Source organism: Hetaerina americana, unplaced genomic scaffold (genome assembly GCF_022747635.1).
Source record: "Hetaerina americana unplaced genomic scaffold, ioHetAmer1.1.p SCAF_8, whole genome shotgun sequence".
Taxonomy (NCBI): Eukaryota; Metazoa; Arthropoda; class Insecta; order Odonata; family Calopterygidae; genus Hetaerina; species Hetaerina americana.
The window spans coordinates 73,683,931-73,710,870 of record NW_027287427.1 but is presented as its reverse complement, the minus strand read 5'-3'; the positions used below and the strand labels follow the sequence as shown (position 1 = coordinate 73,710,870).

At 38.6% G+C, this 26,940-nt stretch overlaps 1 protein-coding gene across 2 annotated transcripts in view; it reads right to left on the bottom strand.

Moving 5' to 3' along the window:
* Positions 1-26,438, bottom strand: part of Cyp49a1 (Cytochrome P450 49a1) — a 106,068-nt gene extending 79,630 nt beyond the window's left edge. Inside the window, exons 1-3 of one of the 2 annotated variants that reach the window (XM_071596496.1) lie at positions 26,148-26,438; positions 19,554-19,779; positions 17,893-18,142 (exon numbers count right to left, since the gene is read on the bottom strand). In XM_071596496.1, coding sequence (XP_071452597.1) covers positions 17,893-18,142; positions 19,554-19,749 — 446 coding nt within the window. In that variant the 5' untranslated portion in view covers positions 19,750-19,779; positions 26,148-26,438. Of the gene's footprint in view, positions 1-17,892; positions 18,143-19,553; positions 19,780-20,016; positions 20,072-26,147 lie in introns of those variants that run through there. The other variant, XM_071596497.1, reaches the window with a different exon arrangement.
* Positions 26,439-26,940: the final 502 nt, after the last annotated feature.

Sequence of the window (26,940 nt, the reverse complement as noted above, 5' to 3'; positions counted from 1 at the left end):
AGGTGATTGGCGGCATTCAGGACCACATATTCCTGTTCCCTGTACTCGTGGTTTCCCGCTCTTCATCTCGAAGGAAAATGGCTGCGGTTTTCAGTTGTGGTAAATGCGGCGCGTGGTATATTACAACCATGGATTAATTGACCTAATATGAGAAGCTTCAAGTTTGAGTCCGTATTCAACTTCCCCGTTTCACCGAATTCTAAAAATGGCTGAAAATTGGGAAAATGAATCTCTTTACTCTAGCATCCAATTTATTTATATGTTTTCATTTAATTTTTTTAAGGAATACGTTGAATAAGTTTATAAGTTTTTAATAATAAACTAATCTAATAAGGTTTTATTAATAATTTAATCTGATTTTTTGGCATTTCTATATTTAATATATGTTTCTTAAGAGGGCAAATAATGAATTAGTGATGGTAATTGAATTTTATTCACGTTATTAATTTATCGATACGAATTTTTCAGAAATAGTCTTTTCCACAAATTTGCCTTTATTTCAAGAGTAGTTATTATTTAGATACCATTTTAATTATGGGACTGCTTGGTGCTGGCGTTAATTATGGTTTGTTACTTAAAAAAATCATTCTAACCCGTGGATATTACGAATCGAGTTTTCAGAGATAAATAAATGTTTTTTGGTGTATTCTCTATGGAGGATGTGTACCCATGCAGTCTTTCATAGCTTGCCATCGAATTTTCCAAGAACCAAACCACAAAAGTTTCATACTGAACCGCGTATCTACATCTACATCTACATAATACCCCGCAAGCCGCCGCAAGGGCGTGTGGCGGGGGGTGTTAGGTCACCAACCGTAAAAAGGAAAAATACCACATGCAAAAAAACAACACGGAAAATTACACCCACAGCAGCGCGCACACTCATGCAAAAATCCTTTCATCCAATACTCATGCAAACACATATACCGCAAAACAACTTAAAAAACTGCACCCCGTGATGCAGCACGAAAGCCATCCTACAACACGGAAGCCAGGACACAACAAGCAAGAAATTGAAACATCACTACCACATGAAAATGCACCACGAAACACTCTACCCCCAAAGAGTTTCTAAAAGGCGACCCAACGTTGCAGGTAGCAGGAATTTCCCCCCGCGGAGAGGGACGAGGGATTGAAAGGAAAGAGACTTAAAAACAGATGAACGGAACAAGAATGAGGTCATTCGGAAAGAATGGGTTATTATAGCAAAACACATAAGGTTAGTGGAAGAGCATGCATTTATATACAACTAATTATTTTTTAGACGCTGAGGGTGGCAAGTGGAATTTTTGCTATCTATAACCCTGCAGTTGCTATCCCGTATTGTCCGTGGGAAGAAGGAGTCCTTGAGTCGGCTAGTTCTGGCATCTATTTCCCGAATTTTATATGCATGTTCCCGCGACCAATGTATGTAGGAGTACGAATAATTTGCGAGACCTCGGTGCTGAAACATGGGGATCTAAATTTATTTAATAATTTCAATCTTGCATTGAATCGTGTCTCAGCCAATGATTCCCACCCCAAATCCATGAGCATTTCGGTGACGCTTTGCGTTTTATCGTAGGAATTTTTTACAAAACGGGCTGCCCGGCGTTGAACCTTCTCAATTTCCCGAATGAGACCTTTTTCACTCGGATCCCACACGCTGCATGCGTATTCTAAATGAGGCCTTACAAGAGCGTGGTAACAACGTTCCTTGACCTTCGAGTCACTTTTGCCGACAACGCGTCTAATGAATCCCAATTTTTTATATGCTTGACCGCAGACTTTACGTATGTGAGTCCCCCAAGTTAAGTCTTTTGTGAATGTGACACCTAGGTATTTCACCGTATCAACTACTGCTAGGTCACCTCCAGCTAATTTGTAAGCAAATCCCGTTGATCTTTTAAAGAAATTTACCACTGAACATTTATTATAATTTAGAGTCAATCCCCAGTTAGAACACCATATGACTCGCGTATATGACTCCTGTAACTGCAATTTATTGTTAGCTAACCCTTGCTCAGTGGAATGTGGAGTTGAGGCAAAATAAAACATAAATGTCCTTGTACAGCTTGGAAAAATAGTAAAGTACTGTTTCACTAAAATTATATACCTGGAAACGATCACTAACCGGGTTTAGATAAGTTAAGTTTTGATTGCACTAAAAATATATCATCATCATCGACCAACAATGAAAATTACTTAAGTTGGAGAAAATACTTATTGAAAACTTAATGCCCATGGAACAAAATTACAAGCATCCTATTAATAACGAAATGAAAAATTAAGGTAGAGGACCGAGATGGTGCATTGAATGTCGTGCTGGCTGACCCAGGGGACCCGGGTTCAAATCCCGGCGGCGTCGAATATTTTTCAGTGGTATCTCAATCCCTACTTGAGGTGCTTTGTGGAGGGCACTTAGAGTGAGTACGCCGTCCGTCGGATGGGACGCTAAGCTGCGGATCCCTTGGTGCCTTTCGTCAAGAGCAGGCTGATGCCGACGCTGGGTTTCTCTCCACCCTTCATCCTACCCTGTCGATCCCTAATGGCGCAAATGACCTTAGCTGACGATCTCCTTATATAAATGCTGCTAATACTACCGTGTATATAGGGGGGGCGAAATTGAGACCTATGGTATTAATAACCGATATTAAATCAGCCACCATTTACTTTTTGACCCAGTAAGATGTGTTGATATCATAACATTATTATTAATTTAATTAAGAATGGATAAGTTGCGTATTCTGTTGAACATTTATCACTTAAAGTCACGGTGAAGTGTTATTCGATATACGTTTTTGCTTTCCCACACGTTACGTCCCAACTAACAAAGGCGTGCCCTTTGAATGTTGCGAATTCCAAAATGGTGCCTATCTCCTAAGAAGCTGTGGTCATACGTCTGTTTTAAAACCATGTTGTCGTATATTCAAAACTTGGTCATCGCTGAGACTCTCATAGATTGCTTAGGTTGGATGAGAACGTCAAGATTAAATTAATTGCTTATGGAATACCATTAAAATTTACTGCCACACGGCAAACAAGGAAGACGGTCTTTCACCTAGCCTGTCACCGATCTGCATTCATGCCTAAAGACAAAGGTGAGTCAAGTAACCGGAGAGGTATTCCTCGGACAGCGCTGAGTCTCTCTCGTTTTCTACTCTCACTCTCTCGCCCCTTCCGAGTTCAAGAGTTTCGCTCGAGTCATTGATTCTGTCCGTCAACGGTGAACTGCGTCTCGATTCACAGTTATTCTTTTTTATTATCTCCATTCTTGTCCACCGGAAGCAAATAATGGCGCGCTCTTGGTTCCATCGTGGAGATATTCGGTGTCGGTAAAGTGAGAGTTTTCGTAGGTCGAAAAAAAGTCATCCGTCAATGCAGTGGCAGATCCGAAGTTAAACAGTGTGGGTTATTAATTTCATTTCCGGGTTGGAGGAATAATTGAAAAAGGTTCCTTCAAGCTGGGATTGTCCAGAAGATTTTTGATTATTATTTGTTTCGTCCAGCACTCTTGGCACACTAGCACTCTGATACTGGAGTTTTCCAGAAGATTTTTATTATTCTTTCTTTCGTCGACCACTGTTGCCATACTAGCAAACTGATTCTCGAACGTAGCGAGAAGGAGCGAAGCACCTGTCTTCAAATCACAGAGTAAATCCTCAAAAACAAACAAAAATCAACTTTTAATACTATTCATATATGCAAATAAATGAGCCTATTTTTTTATTCGGTTCGTACGCAACAGCTTATTGTTAGTTGAGCGAAAAAAGGTAAGAAATGTTGAAAAGTATCCCCGACATACTCGTATATTTCGAAAAGAGGTATAACACGAATCTCCTTGGAAAAGAAATGGGAAGAATCCAAATGTAATTCATCTATTGAAGAGGATATTGGTTGTTATCTAAACCTGAGTGTAATACTACCTGAGATTATTTTTAAGCCAGTTTTCTGATAAATAATAAATATTTGACAAATAAGAGATCCTAAGTAACTTTAGAAAGTTTCGCACTTCCAGCGCTGAGCATCGCAGCTTCCTAGTGACTTCAACGCACGAGTGCATTTAGGGAGAAACCAAATGGGCAATGCCTGCTCGAAGGTGTCAACATTTGCGGTTTTCCCCCTACCTATTCCTCCCCATTATCTGTATTTCACAACTCCATTTTCCTCCTCGCTGATTTTCATGCGTAAAGAGCGTTGCGGCTTTAGGATGTGGTTGCCATTGTCGTGCACCTTAACCATCTCACTAGGAGGGTAAATTGAACTGAATGATACGTGCATTTTGTATTATATTTCTAGAGTATAGTTGGAGGAACTTACATAATTTTAATGTGTTATTTACTTTGCTACTGTATTGAAAAACATATCGATCTTTATGAATTTATCGCCAAACTAATTCGTTATCAACTAGTGAACTCGAACGGTAAGTGATGCGACAAGTTCTTCATCCGAGAAAATATTTCGGTGTAGTTCTCATTAAATTACTCTAATGAATCGGTCTGAAAACTTTTATCTAATTGAGAATTATTGGTTACTCTTTTATGATTCTTCAATGCATCATTATATTGCAAATAACAGCTGAAAATCATGAAATTCAAACATGAATACTTTCTACTACATATTAATATTATTTTTTAAATATTTTATGTAAGCCCATTACAATTAAATCATGTACTATATTCAAGGGTTAAAAATATTTTTCTCTGAAAGGTTGAGGTGAAATAACGAAGTATTTCCTCTATTAGGTAGTTCAGTTGCTAGGATGAGGATGAGTTTTTATGGTAAGCATAACCTTCCTGCGAATACTCCTAATTATATACTTGTAAAAGAATATTTTAACATTTTGTGATACATTAATATAGTAAGTTAACTTTTTGTGAAAGCTACTTTGCTTCTTAATATGGTTTTGCGAATATTTGGAAATATCTGGAGGGAGATAGTCAACACGCGTCCCAGCAAAAAGAATCCAAATATCCGAAATTCTTAAATGCATTGATTTCATCTCGTTTATTAGCCAAGAAGCGATAACTGTTTCGATTATTATAGGGTTGGACCAAAAAATCTTTCTGATTAACATAGAGCTCTGCACTCACTGCATATTCTCATTATATTTAATTATTGAAATCCGTCCTTTTTCCGCTCAAGACGAACACTATTACACCTGCACGATGTCTCAATCGAGCCAAAAGAACATTTCAGAATTCGAAGCATTTCACAAGACAGGTCGTAACTCCACTAAGAAATGAAAGCACCTTCATAAAGCTTTTTTGCTTCTAATTTCACCACCATGTCTACGTTTTAATACGAAGTATTCGGTAGGTAAATTGGGGCTACGCAGCTGTAGCTATGGCGGTTTCAAAACCAATGCTCCATTGTTCGGAACTGCTCGAGGTTCATCAATTTGAGTAATTCTAGAAGTGCAGTGTATTGAAAAAGAACATGTGGGAAGGAGGTCAGTGATCGTGGACAAAGAGTGTATACTTTGCAACGGAAGTTTCCACAGTGTTGATAGTCATTCGGGTTATTCGCATAGTTTTTACTTTGCTTAGCCATTCAATTATTTTGTCAGTGAAGCAGCGGAATAGGTCACATTCCTTCTTTGCCATTTTAGAAACCTTTACATTAGACATAGTGGCATCTAACTGTCATGCACCATTATTTGGCTCACAGCACATTCGGGTTGAAGCTGAAGAAATCACTGGAGTTACTTACTATCGTATTATTCTCTGAGTCTGAGTAGGTATCTGTGTAAACGAAGCAGAATGGAGTAAGGAAATATTGCTGCAATCAGGAATATTTTCTCAGTTATTTTTATCAATTGTCAATTTTTTTTTAAGCTGCATGATGACTATTAATTGTCTTTTCTCTTTATCCCAATTTACCTTTTAAGTGTCTCCTTCATATGAGATAAGGCTTGCCGGCTTAGAGGACAATGACCCAATAAGCACAAGCCATGAATACTAAGGATATATCGTCATTTTACATAAAATTCGCTCATTGTCGGTGTTGCCAGACAACTCGCACCACAGAGATAGAAATAACTTTCACACGAGGGAAGTACGTAAAAGCTATTCTCCATGAACGATCCCACCCAAAATTCACCCACTCAAGATTCCAATGATGTGTTTTTAAAATATTTTTTTAGATATTTTAGTACCCTGCAAGCCACCGCTAGAGTGTGTGGCAGGGGGTGAATGCACAGACAAATTTTGACCTGAATATAACCCTACCGCGGTTGGATAGTGTTGTTCTGATCCCTTATCTTTATTTGAAAAAAATGGCATCTTAAATCTGTTTTACACTTAATCTCTGTAATTATTTTGGCATGATCTCTCCTACCGTAATATGATGGGGGTAATAATACATTTCCAACATCACTGCTAAAGAGATCTCCTCCAAATTTATGAAAGAGAATTATTCTGCAGTGTAACCTCCGCTCTGTGAGTGGTTCCCAGCCTTGCTCCTCTAATATTTTGGTTATGCTACTACTTTTATCATTACAACGTTTTACAAATCTAGTTCCTCTACGCTGCAAGCGCTCCAATTCAGATATCAATCCAAGTCCGTGAGGATCCCATAAACATACTTGCAGCATATTTTAAATAAATCCTAACCAGCGAAAGATAAAGTTTCTCTTTGACCTTTTCATCACATTTACCCAGCAGTCTTCTAATAAATCCTATTTTTTTGTTAGCTTGTCCTCATATTTTCCGTATTTGTTTCACCTAGGAAAGGTCGTGACTGAGGGTAACCCCCAACCATTCATTCGAGTCTACATATTCCATTTCCGTGTCCATTCCATTTGATTTATTTTCATTTTCCGAAATGTAAAAAGACAGCGCGATGGATTGACTCTAGAAGATGAATCAACTCTGGATGATGGATTGGGAAGAAATAAGGAGTCTCTCTAAAAACTCTTTCCGGGTATGATTCTTGCCCACAGAGGAACATGTATATTGCTTTTAATTATACACTTGATATGTTAGAGCATTATATACCGGGCATTTGCGACAAACCTCTTTGCATTATTGTGGAAGTTAATTTACCACAGGTTGGTTTGTGAAATTCACACGCTGAGCTTATGGAAGCAGCGGGTCTTTTTACCTGTTGCTTTCCAGGAAGTTCCGGTACCCGGAAGTCCAACGGTCTGGATGAATATTTTTGTACAGCGTCATCTGGAAACTCTAAGCGTCTGTTGACCAAGTTCCAAACCATTAACTATTATTATAAACCATATTGAGAACATAATTCAAAGATTTCTTTACTAATTGGCTCCTATATTCCCCGAAGTCATCAGCGAACAGCAAAATTGGTGCTATTTAATAATGGCAGAAACCAGTTTTAGCTTTGAAGTAAATATTATTTCCCTTGCAGCCGTTGTAACTCGCGATGCCTTAAAAATTTTCGTTACAGACAATCTCAGGAGTGAAAAATTGTGTTTTCATACTTATATTTATCATCATAGAATGAATGTTAAAATAATTAAGCTTAAAAAATTAATAAACAAAGTACAATAAAAAATTATATTGGTTTTTATAAGGTATTTCAGCTACAGTACACTGAATTAATGGCACGTAAGGTTAGTGATCAATGTAAAACTGTTCCACTAAAAATTTAAGAACTTTAAGAAGAAAAATTTAGATTGCGTTATCTCCCGTTGTTTCACCATTCCGAAGCGGTTGCCATTCTTTATTCTGCATGAGAAGATGAAAGCATTTTTGCTGGGAAATCTTGCCGTAGGCGGTTGAAATTGTCCGACATTTAAAATTTCTTTTTCGGGTTTTGTTTCAGCAGACTGGAAGAATGCTTTTACCAAATTTAATGAATGAAACGATCGCGCATTATTATGATGTAAGAATTAAATTATTTTCCGAAATAATCATGTCCGTGTGATCCAATTGATCGAGGGAAGAATGTTATCCCAGCGTCTACGACTTTTTCTCCCCCTTTTCGCTGGACTCCAGACCTAATCGCTATGCTATGCCACCCGGAGGCGAGCGTGAAATTCGATTGCCATGGTATTCCCAACGTCCCCATCAAAATGGAGAACACAACAATGTACCCTGGGTCTTACTTAATGGCCACGCGATCCGAAATGCCTTTCTTCAACCCGCTCAAATGTGTTCTACTTTTATCCATTGTCTTGGACACTATGTCACGTGTTTTGCCAATCCAAAAATGTATTACGGTTTGTTGCATAACCGTTGCAACAGTGAGGAGAGAGAGACAGGCCGTGAGACAGCGAACGTGATATGCCGAATCATGTAGCGAGTTTATCTTTTACATTTTTTAGTGAAAGCCTTAAAGACAATAAACTCTTCGGGGCCTTGGGTATAGCTCAGTACTCCTTTCTTTACTATGCTACAATCATCACATTTAAAGACCTCAGCCACACAAGATAACAACGCCATTTAAACGAGAATCAGTCCAAAAGCATACTTGAGAATTTGGTATTGTTCAAACAGACTATTAAATCGTTATTTGGATTAGGAGAATTTTTCTTATTACTCTGCCTCCGGCGTTTACTCAGTCATGACTACCTAAATTTTCCATAAGTATAAGAACTTTTTTTCTGAGGAAAAAGCAGTAAAAATACTCCCCTGACACAGAAACTTTGGTTTACCGTATGAGTAAGAGACTATAGAAAGGACTGTTGAGACAAGTGTTTAAGAATGTTATAAAAAGTAAATTGTGCGAAAGGGAAGAAAAATGAAGACATACTGGAAAGAGCAGGTGTTGAGTTGAAATGGTCAGAAATATAATTATAATAGGAAGAATAGATCAAGGAGAAAATAAGCCGATTAAGAATATATTGAAATATAATGAGCCACTCCATGTTCTGCAGACGTGAGAGCAAAAAATGTCTGGGAAGAGAATACAGAACAAGAATTTTCAGCTACATATAGGATTTTAGTAATTGCTGAAGTACCTGTGTTCGTTCTTGTATAATTGTTATTGTTTAATTTGTTGTACTGAGTCAAAGTATTTATTTTTATTTTAGTAAACCTAGTTTTATTTTCCATAACGGTTTATGTCATATGCGAAGATGTTCATGGCGGGAAAGATTTAAGAATACTCCTGCCGGCGGTAGGATAGGTGGAAATTTTCTGGAATCTTTTCCTGCAAAAATGGCTTCTAGAATTCCATTAGGACCATCAATTTGCTCCTCTCTCATGTGTATTGTCCGATCCTTCTAGTTATTTCGTCCTTTTTACGAAACTGTCTCACAGGGTCTGATCAAGGGTCGACTTACGAGGAAGGGGATCCATCCTGACCATGATGTGGAGCGGAGACAGTAGAGAAGACTGAAGTAAGTGAGAATTGAACTGTAACAATTTCCTTCAGATCAAATTTATTCGGTTTTATGGTGTTTGGTAATATGAAAGAATTTATTGGAAACAAAAAAATATTTCATGGAAGGTATCTCGCCGGGAGGCCATGACCCTTGCCCCCCCTCCCCCTTGGATCCACAACTGCATTTATCAAGGGTGTTAAATCCGGGAATACGAGTGAAGAATTCAACTTTCTTGTAGCCAGTAACATCTTACGGGTTTTTAATTGTTTATATTCAAAATTAAGTTCAGTCAGAGAGAGCGGTTTGCATTGCAAAAGTCTTACAGTAGTCTTTAATTTAGAGAAATGAACGAGTGGAGAAAGGGAATGAGAAGAACTAGAGACATTTATATAACCGCTCCTGTCAATATTTGGCGGTAATTAACGGTTAAAATTACTACACAATGCATCAATAGCTCTATCGTTACCAAATACGCTCGGTGATAAGATATGTCAATCCAATTCTTATTTATGGTTAGCCCACGATAGTTAGATCAAGAAAATTTAGAAAATATATCCTTTCATATGATTTCTTGGCTATAGGTTGCTCATTTTGTATTTGCAAGTCACGGGCAAACGTAGTCGGGACGTATTCAAGGAGAGGCAGTGGATATTGCGCAGCTAGTTGAAGAGTTTACTGACACTCCATCGATGGAGAGCGAGGGAACACAGTCAAGAATCGTCTGAAGAAGAATCAACAAAATCTCTCGTCCACACTCCCTTCCATTCGTGCTCTTCTCCAAGTGTGGTCACGACTGTTTCGCCGACATAGGTTGCCTTGGAGAACGAATATGAAAACTCCTTGCGGATCCTGTGTAGGTACCTTTTAACAACGTCGTGACCCGAGAATTAATTAGCGGCAATGTGATGTGCAATTTAGCGAATTCGTGAATGTCTTTGACGGAGCTTGAGGGATGATTGTTACACATTAGTTACTCGGTGATGTGATTTTGGTGATTTTTTCCAATGAAAGTGATTTTTTAAATTTGGTATAAATAATTAAAATTATGATACTAATTGAAATGGAATTTTTTTTTTACCTTTTGGGACTTAAAATGAATCGTATGCTCTTCAAAGGTGCGCTTTTACATTATATGACTAAAAAAGTGTTTTGCCTCATATATAAATTAAATTTCCCATGAAAAATATTCCTTTATGAGATGAAATAATACTAGTATACTACCTTGATCAAAAATTTCCCGGAATTTATTCAGAAAATTAAAAATACAAGTTTATTCATCTAAATCTATATTGTCCCCTTCAAAGTAATCCCCATCGACTGCAACACACTTATGCCAGCGCTTGATCCAATCCTCGAAACATTTTTTATATTCGGTTTTCGGTATGTCCATCAGTGCTTCCTGCGATTTTTCCATTACTTCCTCTCGGCTGCTAAAACGCGTTCCCCGTAATGGTTTTTTAACTCGATTGAACAGAAAGAAGTCACAGGGAGCCAAATCAGGTGAATTCGGTGGCTGTTGGATGGTATTTGTTGCATTTTTCGTCAAAAAATTACGAATAATGATAGCACTGTGCGACGGTGCGTTATCATGGTGCAAAATCCACGAGTTTTCTGCCCACATTTCTGGTCTCTTTCGGCGAATTGCTTCACGCAAACGTCTCATAACGCCCAAATAATACTCTTTGTTTACTGTCTGGCCTTCTGGCAAAAATTCATGATGCACTACACCGTTGTAATCCATGAAAACCGTCAGCATTGCCTTCTTTTCTGACTGATTACGACGTGGTTTTTTTGGTCTCGGCTCATTTGGTGAACGCCATTCACTTGCCTGATGTCTGGATTGCGTGTCGTACTCATGAACCCACGTCTCGTCTCCAGTAATGATCCTTTTGATGAATGTGGGATCGGATTCAGCCTCGCAAATCATGTCTTTTGCGACGTCAACACGGTCTCTTTTTTGCATGAAATTGAGGTCTTTTGGCACCAACTTTGCTGCTACACGACGGAAACCCAAATCATTAACCACAATGTCTTGGGCGGATCCATAGGCAATGTTCAAGTCCTCCGCTATTTCTCTGATGGTTAATTTGCGGTTATTGACCAACATTTCTTTTACTTTATCAATTTTTTCACCGACTTTCGATGTCGATGGTCTGCCACTGCGTTCATCATCTTCGATTGACTCACGACCACTTCTGAACCGCTCGTGCCACTGGTAAACGACCGTTTTTTTTTAGAGAATCGTTGCCGAAACACTTTTCCAACATTTCCAACGCCCGTGCGCCACTAAATCCGTTTTTTACGCAAAATTTAATACAAGTTCGTTGCTGCAAATTTAAATCCATTTCTGCAATTGTAAAAAATCGCCAACACACACAGAGATAGATGTACTCTTGGCTACGTAACTTTTGCAAATGTCAAGTTATGACACTAAGATTTAAAGGGAATATCAACAACAGATGTACCAATTTAACAAAAAAAACAGAACTCAAATCGGAACGATGGGAGCGCCACACGGTGGTTATTCCGGGAACTTTTTGATCAAGGTAGTATATCTTACAATCAACAACTTGCAATACCCCCTAAGGATAATATGCAATAAATAATTTACCACCACAACTAGCTTAAGAGTATCACGATTGGAAATTTGACAAATAAATATCCAAAGTCCAATTGAAGTTCGATCTTTTCAGTTCTCCCGGGTTATACTTTAAAGATTACATATTAATTTCTGCTCGTTTTCTCCCCACAATATTATTTCTTTCTATTAAAAACATATGAAAAGCTATACCTAATTTCCTCATGAGATGCCTTGCAATGGCGGTAAGCTGTGAATGGCGGTATTTACGTAAAGAGGATATAAAAAATTTACGATTAAGTCTTTTTCAGTGGAAGGTGATTCCGACTATGATTTTGAACTGAGATAATTCGTTTAAATAGTAGTTGAAAACGTAGTTCATTGTAATAATACTACCATGAGTGAAGACAGTTTTTTCTCAAAAATTCTTCATAACTTTAGCTTAAAGCTCTCGATATTTTCAGCTTCATTTATAATCCAAACTTTTACAAAATTTACGCTCAGGAAAATTTTATTTTCAGAAGGTGTTTTTTTGGTAAAATTTAAAATCAAACTCCTTCTATGTGATAGAGGAGCGAATTCCTTAAATTTAAGGATATTGGTATGTAAAAATACTGGTGAAATTATTACAAATGAATCAATTACTTGATCACAACTAAAATCAATGAAGCTGTTTAAAGTTTTGACATATTTCACTTGATGTAGTATTCAGCGAGGTCCTTCCCTTCAGTCATAAATAACTTAATAAAAAGTATATATTCAAGTGTCCTCCTGGAGTTAAGCCGGAAATTAAGTTAACGGTGGAAGAATGTCAAGTTAAATATGAAAACCCAACATTGAAAGTTCTCAGGCTTCTAGCTAGTAAAAGATTAACAAAACGACTCGCTTTTCTGCTGACTTTAAGCTTCCCTCTTTTTTAATGTATCGTATTATCGAGTTGCATTTCTGAGTATTGGTAACGGCCCAGCGGCAAAGGCCAAAGGCAAAAGCTCTTGAGCATGCAATTGAGCCCATGAGCATGCAACTGCTGAATATCAGCAATTTCGTAGCATTTTTACTGACTTTCGTGAATTCCTTCCCCAAATTCGATATTTTTTATTGGTAAAGAAGTGTCTGCGAGTAATCTGTACAGTGGGAAAATATCGTATACGATGAAAAAAAACTCATGATTTAAAACAAGGTGAGTCAAACTTGGAATTTTAAGCTTTCTTACAAAATTCCAAATCGAACAATATAATAATGAAGGGATAAGAAAGCTTAAAATTCCAAGTTTCCAATCTGCGCTATTCTTTTGTTCTCCCAGGATCCTGCAACTGATTTCTTGCCCTTTATCCGTTGATTGCCAAAGTGATAGATGAAGGGAATGAGTTTGCTTTTCTTGCGACCTCTTGAAAGGGGGTTCGAAGGAAAACAATTCAGTAATGCTCCCCTGCCATCCCTCCCCCCTCTGCCCCCGTGATTCGTGTTCTCGCAGTCCCAGGGAGGGATATGGCAGATGAGGCCATTGCCACCTCACTAATCGTGTCATCGCGCCTCCAGTGGATACAAATGTGCCGCGGAATAACATCTTCTACCTCCTGCCCACCACCACTCAACATTGCGAAACCTCGTCTTCCAGCGTCGGCGGCGTCTTGTGCTCGATCCAGCGTGGGGAGTCGACCGATCGGCCGGCGCGACGAGTGCACATCCTCCCGACTTCACCGCTGACGAAGGCCACCTCAAGAACCATTGTTCCACCTGGCACGAGTGTTCCTCCCTCTCGAGGAGAGTTAATCCTCGAACGTGCATGAGTAGGGCGGATGGTACTTTCCCTCCGCTCTCTTCCGCTACGATGAATCGCCCTCATCTCTGTACTTTTTAATGACGACTTTCATGACGAATCCTTGTCAGCTCTCTTTGCCTCTCGCGTAGTAAGTAATGGTAGAGTGCTTTTAAGTTTCGTCACATCCGTTCGCCTCTCACCCCCAAGATGTCTCTAAGAACCTATGAGCGGGATCCCCACGAAGAGAGATAAATGGGTACGTCACATAGATAATCTCTCGGCGCTCATAACTGAGGTTTCCAGCGCCTCTTCTCCGATTTCAAAATGAATGTGTGTGCCTAAATAAATGTAAACTAACTTATCCTTAGTAATTAACAGAGTAGCAAGTAAAGCCACTCCATGATATGGATGAAATTTGTGAGGTACGACATATGTTAGAGTTTGAAGGTGTGTCCACAACTGAGATATTTAGGCTAGGCTATATTTTACACTGATTGTTATTATAGATAATCTTTGGGTGGGTAATAGGTACGATGGTAGTTAGCACTCCTTGTTTAAACCCTGGGTAATCGCAGATATTTCGGTAGCATTCCGAAGCATCCTCAGTTGAGAGAGTGATTCTCTGGCCTTTTCGTGGCACATTGAGCAACGTTTCGTAGGTACGCACCCTTTGACACCTTTCGTTGAGAGGAGGCTCACGTCGTGCCCTGGTTCTTACCAAGCTTCTTATCCATCCTTACGTCCAACTATCACGTCTGACGTGCTAATTTATACAAGTGAGACGGATAGCATAGTTCAAATATTATGTTAATACAGAGAAAAGACCAAAGAGAACTTCGTTACATACTAACGCTCAAATTATAATTTTCATGGTGTTCGCTTAATCGTTTTGCAAAAATCTGACTGCACGCAAAAGAAGATGCTGATTGGAAACGTAATGTCAATAGCAGGTCTGGTTTTTTTTGTGCTAGGTATATTCCATTTCAACTGCACCCTAAATAGGAGCCCAATGCTAAGTGTATTTGTTTGTATATGAATTGATTACAGGTTTAAAAAAATAGGATACAGGTGTTCATGCAATTTCATTAGCACTTTATATTTTCTATTCACTTAAATAACCTCTTTTGTGGAAACAGCACATTATTTTGTGAGCATCACGGACAGGTGCCATGGTATTCCATGCATTTCTTCGGGCATTATAAATTAACGAGATAAAATAACTATCTATAATTTACTCTTTTAAGCGTAATAATTATCAAATTATTTATTATTAAAAGTCATCTTCTAAATATATTTGCACATTCTGGTAATGGCTGGATCTATTTTCCCAAATTTTTAACTATTTTTGGAAATAAATATTCTGGGTTTTTTTGTCTCCTTAGAACATGTGCATAGTGTATGTATGTGCTACATACATTTCTCTGGTAATTAGTTTTGCAGCGATTAATGGGAATACATTGTCACTATTCGTCTGCAAATCGAATTGATAGTGTTACGAGTATATAAACAGATTCGATCCTTATGAAAATCTTTCCCCTTAAGATGAAGTGCTTCCTCCAACGTAGCCACCCGTTTTGGTACATTCATACCGATTTTCCTTGTGCTTACCAAATGAAAGAGGGAAATGGTCTCCATTGTCTTACATAGGATTCAACGTTGTAATAAATGCCTGTTCTGGCCTGAGGTCTGCACAACCTCGATTAGTAATGAATATGCCACTGCCCTCCTGATTTTTCTCTGGATATCAGTGAAATTATCTCGCCAGTATATTTAATAAATGGGTAAAATCGTCCTAATCACCCTACATAATTTGAAATAAAATGCATAAGGCAGAAATATTCCACTCATCCGATTGAATAGTAATAGCCTACTCTTACTCTTCGAGGTCATAACTCCATGTGCTAAAAATTAGAAGCGAAAGTAACTATCGAATTATACCTCGCGTTAACGCCCAGTTGTAATGGAGTCAAACATTGCAATTTATGAGTGAATACTCAATAAAAGTTCTATCTTCCTTAAACGTAGGGGCAGTAATTGAAAAATGGAAATGAATTTCATTAAATTTTATCTTTGTAGCCGAGCTCTTCCATCTTACATCGAAAGATAGAAGTATGTTACGGCCGACTCCTTGCAATTCACTTTATTGCCTCCCCCTTAAGGAAAAAAGGCGCCTCGTTTCACGAGTGGTTGAGCATGACTCAGCAAATCTCCGCTTTTACTGGTCTGGAGATAAGGGATGCATTGTTGTACTTCAAAGCCGTATATTTTCGAATTTATGGTTCCAGACGTTTCCTGTGCTTTCATGAAGAAAGAGCGGCGGAGAATGGAGGGGTAATTGTCTTTTCTTTTAACTGTAATAATCTTTGAACCTGGACAAAGGTATCACACTGGTGATTCAGGGATAAATTTATTATTTATACTTCATGAATTCCCATGAAATGTTAATATTTGTACGAATCTTGTATGAATATCATGTTAAAGGGTCTATTTTTATCATGTCTCTTGAATGAATATAAAAATTAAGTAATGAATATTACCTGTAGTTAAAGAAAATTCATTTACAGTTACGCTGAACCGTGATATGATAGGCACGGGTGATGCCTTAACAGTAATGAGAGCATTTATAGAAAGGTATATACGAGACTAGGCATAGAAGCGGAAGGGAATGATATTCGATATGGTCGAAATGATTGGGTGCAGGAAATAATAATAGGTATTGGCATGCTGAAGACTACACTGGCTTGTTGAAGATAGCGTTTCAATAATTGTGAAATATGTTTTACTTTTTTCCTAAATACTCTTTATTTCTTTTCATTTTGAGAAATTAAATTTTTGAATTCTTTGTTTTGTTATTTCAGTAAATGTGTCAAAATTTTAATTTGATACCAGCTTCCCGTTTAATTAAAATGGTATTGATAACATCCGCATCATAGTTTTGAATACGGGCTGTAAACGGAGCTATTTCTGCTTAGGCAATTTCATTTTTATTAGTTTCTTTTTTGATGGGTCATTTAATTCATTATATAATGAAACAGAAGAATGAACTGTCTAATACAATTATACGCCTTATATCTAAGCTTTGATGAAGTGAGCTCATTTTTTAAAAATCTCACTTATTTAATGTGTAGGTCCACAACATCATTCAAGGTAGATCTCAATGGAAACTTTATAAATAATTATTGGAGGCATTCCCTCAAAATTTTGACTGTGTCTCTCACATTCAGGATAAATAAAACTACCCCTTTAAATCTACAGCTACCTTGCGCAAGAATCTCCCTTCAAAATAAATTTTTAAGCAGTTTAAGCTCGTTCTCCTTAGACAAGAATCCAAGTCTCGGGCCATAAACACACGCCGTAACACCTTGAATATGAAGAACATGGTCTGCATTCCGTACCGCTTGAAGCAAGAAGCAGTTGCTCCGAGCGCATCACGAAAGGGTCTCATTAAAGACGATTTCAAGTGCTGGGGCGTTTATTTCGTCATTACCTTCGGTACCCAAAAAAAGAATTAATTGCCCATCGATATTGACCTTCAAAATGACGATGAATGCCAGGATGTGTGTTAATGAAGAAACTCATCAAGGAGTTTCAAATTGATAGATCTTAAGGTATGAGAACTTTGAAAGCGAATAGTGTTTGTCATCCAATACATTCGATGATGTTTATAGATGATGACGCATCCGTGCTTCTTTCGACATGATCAGTAAAGCAATCAATTTTTTGGAACTTGAAGATTAATTAAAACCACCTCCTTGGCCGTTATTTGTCCGACCGAAAGTGATTATTCGGACAATTCTCACGAGCGGCAGAGTGCAGACAGCTCTCGAAAAGTTAATGATGCTGGAAATGCGGATAAATTCGGTTACATCGCGAAGTACATAGCACCAGGGACTGAGGATTCGATTTAATTGCATTAGAACCCGAGGACTTCAGTCTTGGATTTTTCTGGAATTACAGCACCGCTTATATTCGACTCATGCCTGCTCAGTCGTCCTTATGTAAGTTTCAGCCAACGTTTTTGGGCTATCATTTAAGAGCTTTTACAAAGTCTACGATTCATGCTGGTGTCCATTTCCTGCATATTATTTGATTGCACAAATTCCAGCAGGTCATGATATTTTGGATGTGGGTTGTCAGTGTCATTCTAATGCTTTTGCCTTGAATTGAAGAATTCACGAGGGGATGCCATTATAGTAACTGTCGTATGATTGGAATCGTCCCCGCGAAGGAAGGTTTTTTTTGTGAACAAATACGCAGAGGTGTCTACGTTTTACTCACACTGAGATGAGCCCAGCGTTGTCCCCGGCGAAGAAGTCCTTCCGGAGGACGTGCTTGTAGTGGTGGAGTGAGGGCATGGCTGGGCGGTGGGGCATGTCCTCCTCGCCCCTCATGACCTTCTCTATCTCGCGGGGGTCGAACACGAAGACAAGGTCGGGGCGGCCCAAAAGGCCCTCGATCTTTGCAATGCGGCCATAATTCTCGTAGAGAGACTTGGAGATCTTGTCCACTTCGCTGATCTGATATGTGCCTGGTGACGTAAAACAGTAAGAAATGCGTAACGTAAAAATGAATGGAATAAAATAAATATGAAAATGGTAATATTAGTGTAAAATAAATTTACTTTATTACGATGGAAAATTTGTGATAGGCAGTAGTTAAGGGGTTCATGAGCGTTGTTAACCAGCAGAGTTAGGTCATCATCAATCATTTGATATCAATGTGGAACACGGGCGACTGTAGCCGTTGGCTTTCAGGTTGGGTGAAATGGTCAGCCACCAATTGTAGGTTAAGATATTTAGGAGGAATCGAAGAAATCAGAAAGGTTAGGAAATTGGTGTCAACATTTTTCATCCTTAATGAATTACTACGATGAACTCAAATTTTAAGTTTTAAGGCATATATTTTTAAGCAAATGTTTTCCACAAGACGTACGGAGGATGTGAGTGTTGTAAGATCTGTCCTCTTTAGCTAATCAAATCCATAATTTCAGTCAGATTACACATCGTTTAATGTTATCCTGAAGTAATATATGCAGCTTAGCTTCAAGGAAATTTATCTTAGAACATATGTGGATGATATCACTACAGGTATTATTTTATATTGCAACCTGTCACAGAGGTGATTTGTTCGCCAAACAACCTGACCCTCAGCTAATGCAATGTAGCAAGGCATCAATTAACATCTATCTATAACTCCTGACAAAATTATCGTGTACTCCGTCTTTAAAAACAATTTTTTCTCACGATAATTGACTTGAATCTGAAGATACACCGTCTGAAGAGCCAACACTAACTGTGCAACAACGGTGTACTTAATTAAAAAAATTACTCTTATGACTGATTGGTAATGATGTAGATGGTTATTCTACGAAAATAAGTTTAATTATTGTAGAATATATTTTAATCCAGGCACATTCATTGAGGTTTGAACTGGATCTACTTCGATCACTGAATTCGGCATTTAAGGTGCTAAGCTCATTTCCGATCTGCCCGTTTCCAAATCAAAACCAGTAAAAACGCATAAGCATTTGAGGTTCCAACCTGAGGAGTTATTTCAGTTTCAGCGGACTCTGCACGGTAACTTCAGATGAAAAACAGCATAGCCTCCAATAATCTATTTTCCCTTTTAGGCTGCATGGTTTAAATGACATAGCAGCCTTGTACCTACTGCAGCAATAAACCAACGAGGAAGCTATAGATTAACGTAAGGGACTAGACGTAATGTATGCTAACAGAGGATAATCTAATTGATTTAAGGCAAAAGGCATTAAACACCTGGCAACGTCCCATTCCATTCCCTCACCACCACTCATAAAGTACATCCCTAATGAAGGGCAAAATATATGATGAACATGACTACAGGTTATAGCAACCAATTCCCTCCTCTTTGTGTTTGGTTTAACTGACAATACAAACCTTCGTACGATCGGATGTACTCACCTACGTAAGGGATGAACCTCCAAGAGTTCCCCAGCAGCGGGATGGGCTTCGGCCCGGGCACCTCTGAATAAGGCCGAGCTGAGGCGATGTCAGTAGTTTCGCTGTCCACTTCCTGGACTGCGGCCACCACGGAGCGGAAGCGACGACCTGCCGCCGAGGCCCGCGGTCGCACCTTCGGAAATAGCCCGGCGATCATGGTGGTGACGGCTCCTTAATATCGAAAATACTGTCGGAAAAGACTTCATTATTGTTTACCTTCGAGCAAAAGCAACGATTATGAGATAATAATCCGCGTTTGGATAATACAGGCCGTTTAAGTAACCAAATTGTAAAAAAAAAGAACAAATTTGCCTATTTCAATTTCTTGTCCTGTCGTTCCTGATTTTTTAGGTTCATCAAAAGTACCTTAGATATCATTGGACCGAAGTAACCAATATAAATTAAGATTTGAGAAAAAACCTACTTTTCTTCATTTATTTTGACATATTCTGCTCTTCAACGTACGTGCAACGGTTTATTAATTTAGGTACACTTCCTTTCCTACGAGTATCTCTTGCTCTAGTCGATGCTTTCTTAAGGTTTCATCACATGCCCCTTTGTTATGAATTACTAAGTAATTTTTATCTGATAGTTAACTTATGGAAACATAACTATTTTAAACGCTTATAATAGGAATTGTCAAAAGGATTTTAAATTAAAAATTCAAACTTTACTGAAATTTACAGCGAGATGTGTCGAGAGAGAGATTCATTAAAAAAACACCGATAGTTAATAATGTTGTGCATGAATACAGCATAGTATTTCATATCAATTACTACATATTTGCTTCAAGTATCTTTGGTAATGTAGCAGTCGTTGCAAAATTTTTTTCTTTTAAATCTATTGCTAGAATCCCAATCGTGTAAGCGTCCTTCACGGGGATATTAAGAAGTAACGAGTTAATATTGGTTAATTTTATTGCCTTGCCTCAAGAAATACTGAGTTTTATGCATACTGCGTATGTATAAAGTATTTATGCAATTACTTTCGCTGATTTACCCGCTACAGCGTGAGTTGCATTGCAAGAAATGAATGATATTGCAAGGTCTTCAATTTGATTGATAGAAGACATTTTCAACATATTCACAATGCTTCACATCCAAAGTCGTCTTTAAAAAGGAGAAAACTTCTATAAGGTATGTATGGTAGTCCTATAGTCCGAGGCATCTGACAGGATACCTCATCTCCGTCTCTTTGACAAGAGGGCGTGGATACGGACACAGCCGTCGTGGGATTTGATACTCGAAATGGTGCGAGAAGTGGAAGCCCTTCTAGGAACTTCTGGGCGCGGTATGAATGACTGGAGAAAACATTTGATTGACAATTGGTGTGGGCATTCAAGGTTTTCAAACGCTCCGTCCAAGCAATCGTCCACTTCGCGACTCATAGCAAAGGAAATAGAGAAAGTATTGTTGATAGGTATTTCGCCAAGGCGAGAAATTTTTTTACTCGTGTCGATGAAAAATTTCTAAATTTCGTCTCATAACTAGAATGGTGCTAATCTTGTTCGAAGGCTTTTAAAAATGCGTAGAGTTCTTAACGTTGAAGTCAAGGAATATATTGTAAAGAATTTCCTGCAATAATGCCTGCGACGGTATAATATTCGCAAACAATTATTTTCTCTGTCATTTGTAATATCGCTCCATATCATTCACTACCCTCGGTGATTCTCTTGAATTTAAATTGCAAATAAATTAATGGTTTTTTGAATTAGACAATTTTCCCCGTAAATGCAATCCCGATATTTATATTATCAAATTTTCAATTTTATTTAACAGCTTTTTATATTAGTTTATTATTGTTGACTACTATATTCGATTTTATTATTATTCTTAAAAAAATACCTTTCTATTTCTCCATTTCATCATGATTCACAAGTGTACAAAATATACTCTTGTTTTTACTCTCATGCGAACAGAAATATATTTTAAATAACAAAATTATTTTGTTTGGACGCGAGTACACATTATCGTCTGAAGATAATTTTATGACTAGCATATGTCTCTGTTGGTCATTGATGAATCCAATTGCAGCCTTTCAGAGAATGAACAATAGTGAGTGATATTAAAAAGCGAAGGAAGTCCTCGGTGACTTGCAAAAGACCCCGCAAGGAGGGCAGCGAGACGGAGCCAATTGGTGTCGCGGGTATTTCGTTCGGCCTTCCCTGCGCCTGGCTCCGCGAGACGTAACTGGAGAAGTCCTTGGAGGTGAATATAGGCACGTACGTGTGAGTGCGCTTACTCATCCCGCTTGTCGTGTTTAGGTTTCACACGATTTAATCCTTTTGTTCGGCGGACTTGCATTTTTCAGCGCTGTCGTTTTTGGGCGTCATGAGAATTACAAGGAGAACGGGATAATGAAGTTGCAAGATATAAATTTCGAAATTCAAATTGGACATAGGAACTTAAGACTATGTTTCCCAACTCATCGTGACTCCATGGATCACGTTTTTAAAAGAATTAATTGCATGCGTTCTTTTCAATACAGTCACTCGTTTTACTTTTTGAACGGCGAGTTTACGATGCAACCGTTGTCGCTTCACTCATTTTTTTAATTAATTTTCGTTTAGATAATTTATCATAATTAACCATTTTTCCTTCCAAATATGCCGTCCGTTTCAACTGTATGACTAACTTGCGAAAATGATAGATTCCTTCCGGGAAGACGAGGGAAAAAATCACACGTAAACAGCTGTGAATTTGAAATGAAGTGGACATTTGATTAACAGGAGGAGGAAAGTGTCCCTGTACATGGGTTTTACTCATTGCGTAGACAAATAGTAAGTGTATCATCCAAATGGATGGCATTTACAGAGATCAGAAAATATCTGTAGTGTATTTGAGAGGGTAGCTGGTTAATCTTCCGATGGGTAACAATAGGCCGTATAAAAATTTTTAACCAATTTTTTAACGTAAAATTGTTGAGATAACTTTTTCTCTAGTTTTCCAGCAATGCACCTCCCCAGGAGACTCATCGTCAGCACGGGAGGTCATGACTTCTCTGCTTTTGAACTATATGTACATGTATGTAGCCGCGGAGTCACCCTTGGTAAACGCTGCCAGGCGAAAGCGAAAACAGAACAGATATCCAATAAAAACTGGTTCGATGTGCTATCTAATCACGGCACGACGAGACGTACCTCCAGGGATGCGTCACCAAGTGGGAGTGATGGAGGAGTATGATACTAGACCGTTTGTCGCACGCCGATGTCCCGAGATGGAGAGATCACAGTCCATTGGGTAGATGGAGGCAATGCCCGAAAATCAGGGGATCCATACTCGTGGTCTTCTCCAGGAGAAATGACAGGAGGAATCATTGGCGGGTACTGCTTGAGGGTAGATGTGATCGTGCACGTCGGGGTCAACGATTCCGCGAATCGTGTCTAAGCAGAGATATTTATGCAACGCGAGGAAATGAAGCTCGAGTTACGTCGCGGGCATAGGGCCCCGAGTGCCGATTTTCGGACCGTGGGAACGAGAGAGTGATTACTGGATTCGAGTCACGTGCCCCTTAATCGCTCGGGAGTCAATTATGCGTAAGGCGCATCGTAGAAAGTAGCTCGTGGGATTCACTATGGAAGTTGAGCATAGACGATTCATGGGAGAGTTAGTTGAATCCTTCAGAGAGTGTCATTAGGGCGAACATTCTAAATCAAATTTCCCAGAGTGTAAACTGTAAAAATGTAAGCGCATCAAACAAATTCCGTCGATCATCTGATGACCAAATGATCAGTTTTATATATATATATATATATATATATATATATATATATATATATATATATATATATATATATAACACATCACAAAAATTAATATTGAAGCTGCCCCGAGATATCGAAACACTTTAAAGCCCGATGGCTAGAAGAAATAAACTAGTCTGCTGAAGAATGAGTGCCTTACTTGTAAAGGTTTTCCTTTATTCGCCGATGGAAGCTTCGCTACCTCGTGATTGGAACTTAAATTATATCACTCTCATCTACAAAAAGTGTAATTAAGAAGAACCCAGTAGTTTAAATGCAATGTCTTTAACCTCCATATGATAAAAATATTTGATCGTATCGCTATTAGTTATGTGATTCCTTTTTCCAGGGTAAAAACATAATTTCCCGAAGCCAACATAATTAGAAACACTGGATATTGTTAACTGCAGTTGGAGCTTTATATTCGCAGACGTATAAAAACGGCATAGAGGAATCTATGGATTGATGATTAATTACCTCACATCAAAATTATGCAAAAACGGTAAGGTTAAGAAGGCATTATATCACCGTAGGTTTAATGTTGTCATTGATGGTATATGGGCATGAGAGAAAAGTGTACCTAACATCCAAAATGACGAAAAAGGCTTGTTGAAGGAGCACTAATATGTAATAGCATTCAATATATTCATGAGTTCTCTTGTAAGCAGTGGCATTATATTACTTTCCGAAGGTGCTTTAATTTTATCATAAAAAAATTGGCAGCTTAGTTTATAAAGACCTAATCTCACGTGATTTACACAATTACGATTAGGGCCAAGTATGGGGATCAGAATCAAGTATCAATAAATGCATAGTAGCGACATTTTCGAGTAAATTAAGAAACACGGCAATTCAAACAAAACAGATAGGATTGAATAAGAAATTTAAACAAATCGAGTATTTGTGGGTCCCTTTTATCTGTATTCTTTCAAGGTATAACCAATTCAAAAATATGTGGGTCAGTCTCAGAGATACTTAGTCAATGTAGATTTATTGTGGAAACATGGATGAAAAAGGAGCGAGTAGTTATTTCCCATTTTGAACCACCTTAGGAAGAATTTTGGATTCATCGAAGAAAATTTCAGTTAAGAAATCAAACATAGTTTATGGAGAAATAAATTTTTCACGAATCTAAGGGTTGGTAAAAACATTTTTTTAGAAAATACAGAACAGTAATGGGCGGTTAGAAAAATCAAGGACGGAAGTCCTTCCAACAGATAGAGACTAACCGAATGGTACGAGGCTTGAAAGTTCAATGCAGAAGTGCCGTAACAATTGAGTCATTAAAAAGACTACATTTTTGGGCCTGTTCGGGGAGCTAAAGACCAAGCTATAAGTTGCTGCTTAACAGAATGTTCCAATCGTTGCAATGATGGGTAGAGATGGAGAGAGAGATCTTAGTAGATACAAATATCACAAAATAGCTATCCACTAATAGATCATTTTGATTCTTGGTGAAATAATTTGTTTAAAAATATAAAAAAAACCTAGCAATTAATTTTAGGAAAAAATTTTGAGGTTTGGGTAACTATGTACTTGCAATTTTAAGATCTAATAATTCGATTTTAGATGTAATACTGGTACGGCTTATTTTGAATGCTCACCTAGAGAGCGTCGATTAATTAGTGAAGTAACCATCAGTATTATCTGTTTGGGAGAGTCAACATTTACCATAATCTTATATATTTTTTAAAATTTTACAGTTAGCTGTTAAATGAACCTTGGTTTTTTCACATTAATACTTTGATCTAGGCTCGCAAATACCTAATCACATGCTTATAGATAATTCATCGGACATAGTCGAGAAAATATAAAAACGACGTTATAGTGTCCTACGACTTTTTCCATTGAACTTATGAAGAAGATTTCGTGCATGATGTACTACTTTCCTTATACTGCGTGTAGAGAAAGTAATGCAAAAATAGGCTAATTCTATTTCGTGGCTTATCGACTACTTTTGATGCTGCAATGAGTGGCGCACTACTTCATGTTCTAAATCGTTATAAATGTTTGTATTTAATGCTATTTTAATTATTTTTTCTCTTGAATTCATTTATACTCAAATACTATACTTGAACTCATCTATCGCCGGCTACTCAATAAATTGTATTAAGAGGTCAAGTTCGCTTTTATGGGCTTAGATCTCGGATTCTACCAGGCATCATTGGGAATTCGTCACAAGGAAACGATGACTTCGGATATTTCGTTACATTAGATCTAAACCAAAATTTTCTCTTAGCTCGTCACCGAACAATAAAGTTTAGATTTAAATTGTCAAACGAATGATGACTCGGTAGGTTTTGAAATTCACTCTTTTATCTCAACCAAATCCTCGGTAGCTAGTGTATTTAGAAGAATTTTGGATTTCCGGTTTCATTACGTGATATCAACATTTTTGCCACTGCGGAAACATTAGCATAAAATCGTGCTTCTAGCTTCATCGCCGCGAGAGCGTCAGCAAAACTGAGGGGAGCGATCTCGCGTCAAAGGCAGATCGGTACGACTCATCCACTGAGAAAGAGAATTCTGTGGCGCCATCGCAGCATGCCCCACCTCTTGCGGAAATGGAGCAGAAATGAAAAAAACGGCAAGTCGGCGGAAACTTCAACGCCCGACGGAAACATGAACACATGATTTTCGTCGTTCCAGAGCCTATGGAGACGTCACAGTGCCGATGAAACATTTCCCATTTTCTTTTATTCACACAATTTAATTGTCAGCGGAAAGGGCTAGCAGGAGTCACTTTCTATTGCGCCAACGGGCAATGATGTGGACGAATCATCCGATTCGCCCCGGAGAGCAGCTTAACGCACCTGGCGGCTTCCTAATCCGATGGAATCCTCCAGAATTGGGTCCAAGCTGATGGGTCTGCTAAGAAATAGGCTCTTCCTCGATCGCTGTTTCGTCTCCTTCCTTCTCGACACTCAATACACACTACAAGCACACAATCGCGCATGCACGGAACAACCCACAAAACTCCTCTTTAATAATTTCCTCCTGGTAACTGCTCTTAACGGGTTACGCCTCTCCGTGGACCAAGGATGTAGTTTAGAATTTCGCGGAAGAGAAGGTTGTCCCGCGGGAGGTGAGAGCGAGAGTGAAGAGCCGACGGCTTAGCGGTCGGAGTTTGATCTGAGTTAGGGAGAAATTGGGTGGAAGAGGGGAGGAAAGTGAGGATGGAGGTGGGTCCCCGTTCCTCCATCACCTTTCCCCTGCTGAACACCTCCCCAACTCCAAGCCTCCCCATCCCATTGCTCCGTCTCCGTTGCGGTCGCTAAAAACGAAAGGGTTCTTTCTCTCTCTTCCTCTGCCCGCGCAGCATTGCGGAAGGAAGGAGGGAGGGGGTGGTTGTGTGGGTGGGAAGGTGGTTAGAGGGCGCAGTGTTTAGGTGGGGTGGGGGTCGTGAGAGAGCCCATTGTTCGCCGCCGTTAGAGCCAAAGCTGATCCGCTCCGTTCTCGCGTTTTTTCCTTTTCATTTTTTCTAATGTCTTTTATTCTTTCTTTTCGAACTCTACACGCTTTTGGTCATTACAAGGAGTGAAATGCGGGTGCCATTATATTCTCGAACAACTGTACTAGTAAGGTACACTCTTTTTAAGGCCACTT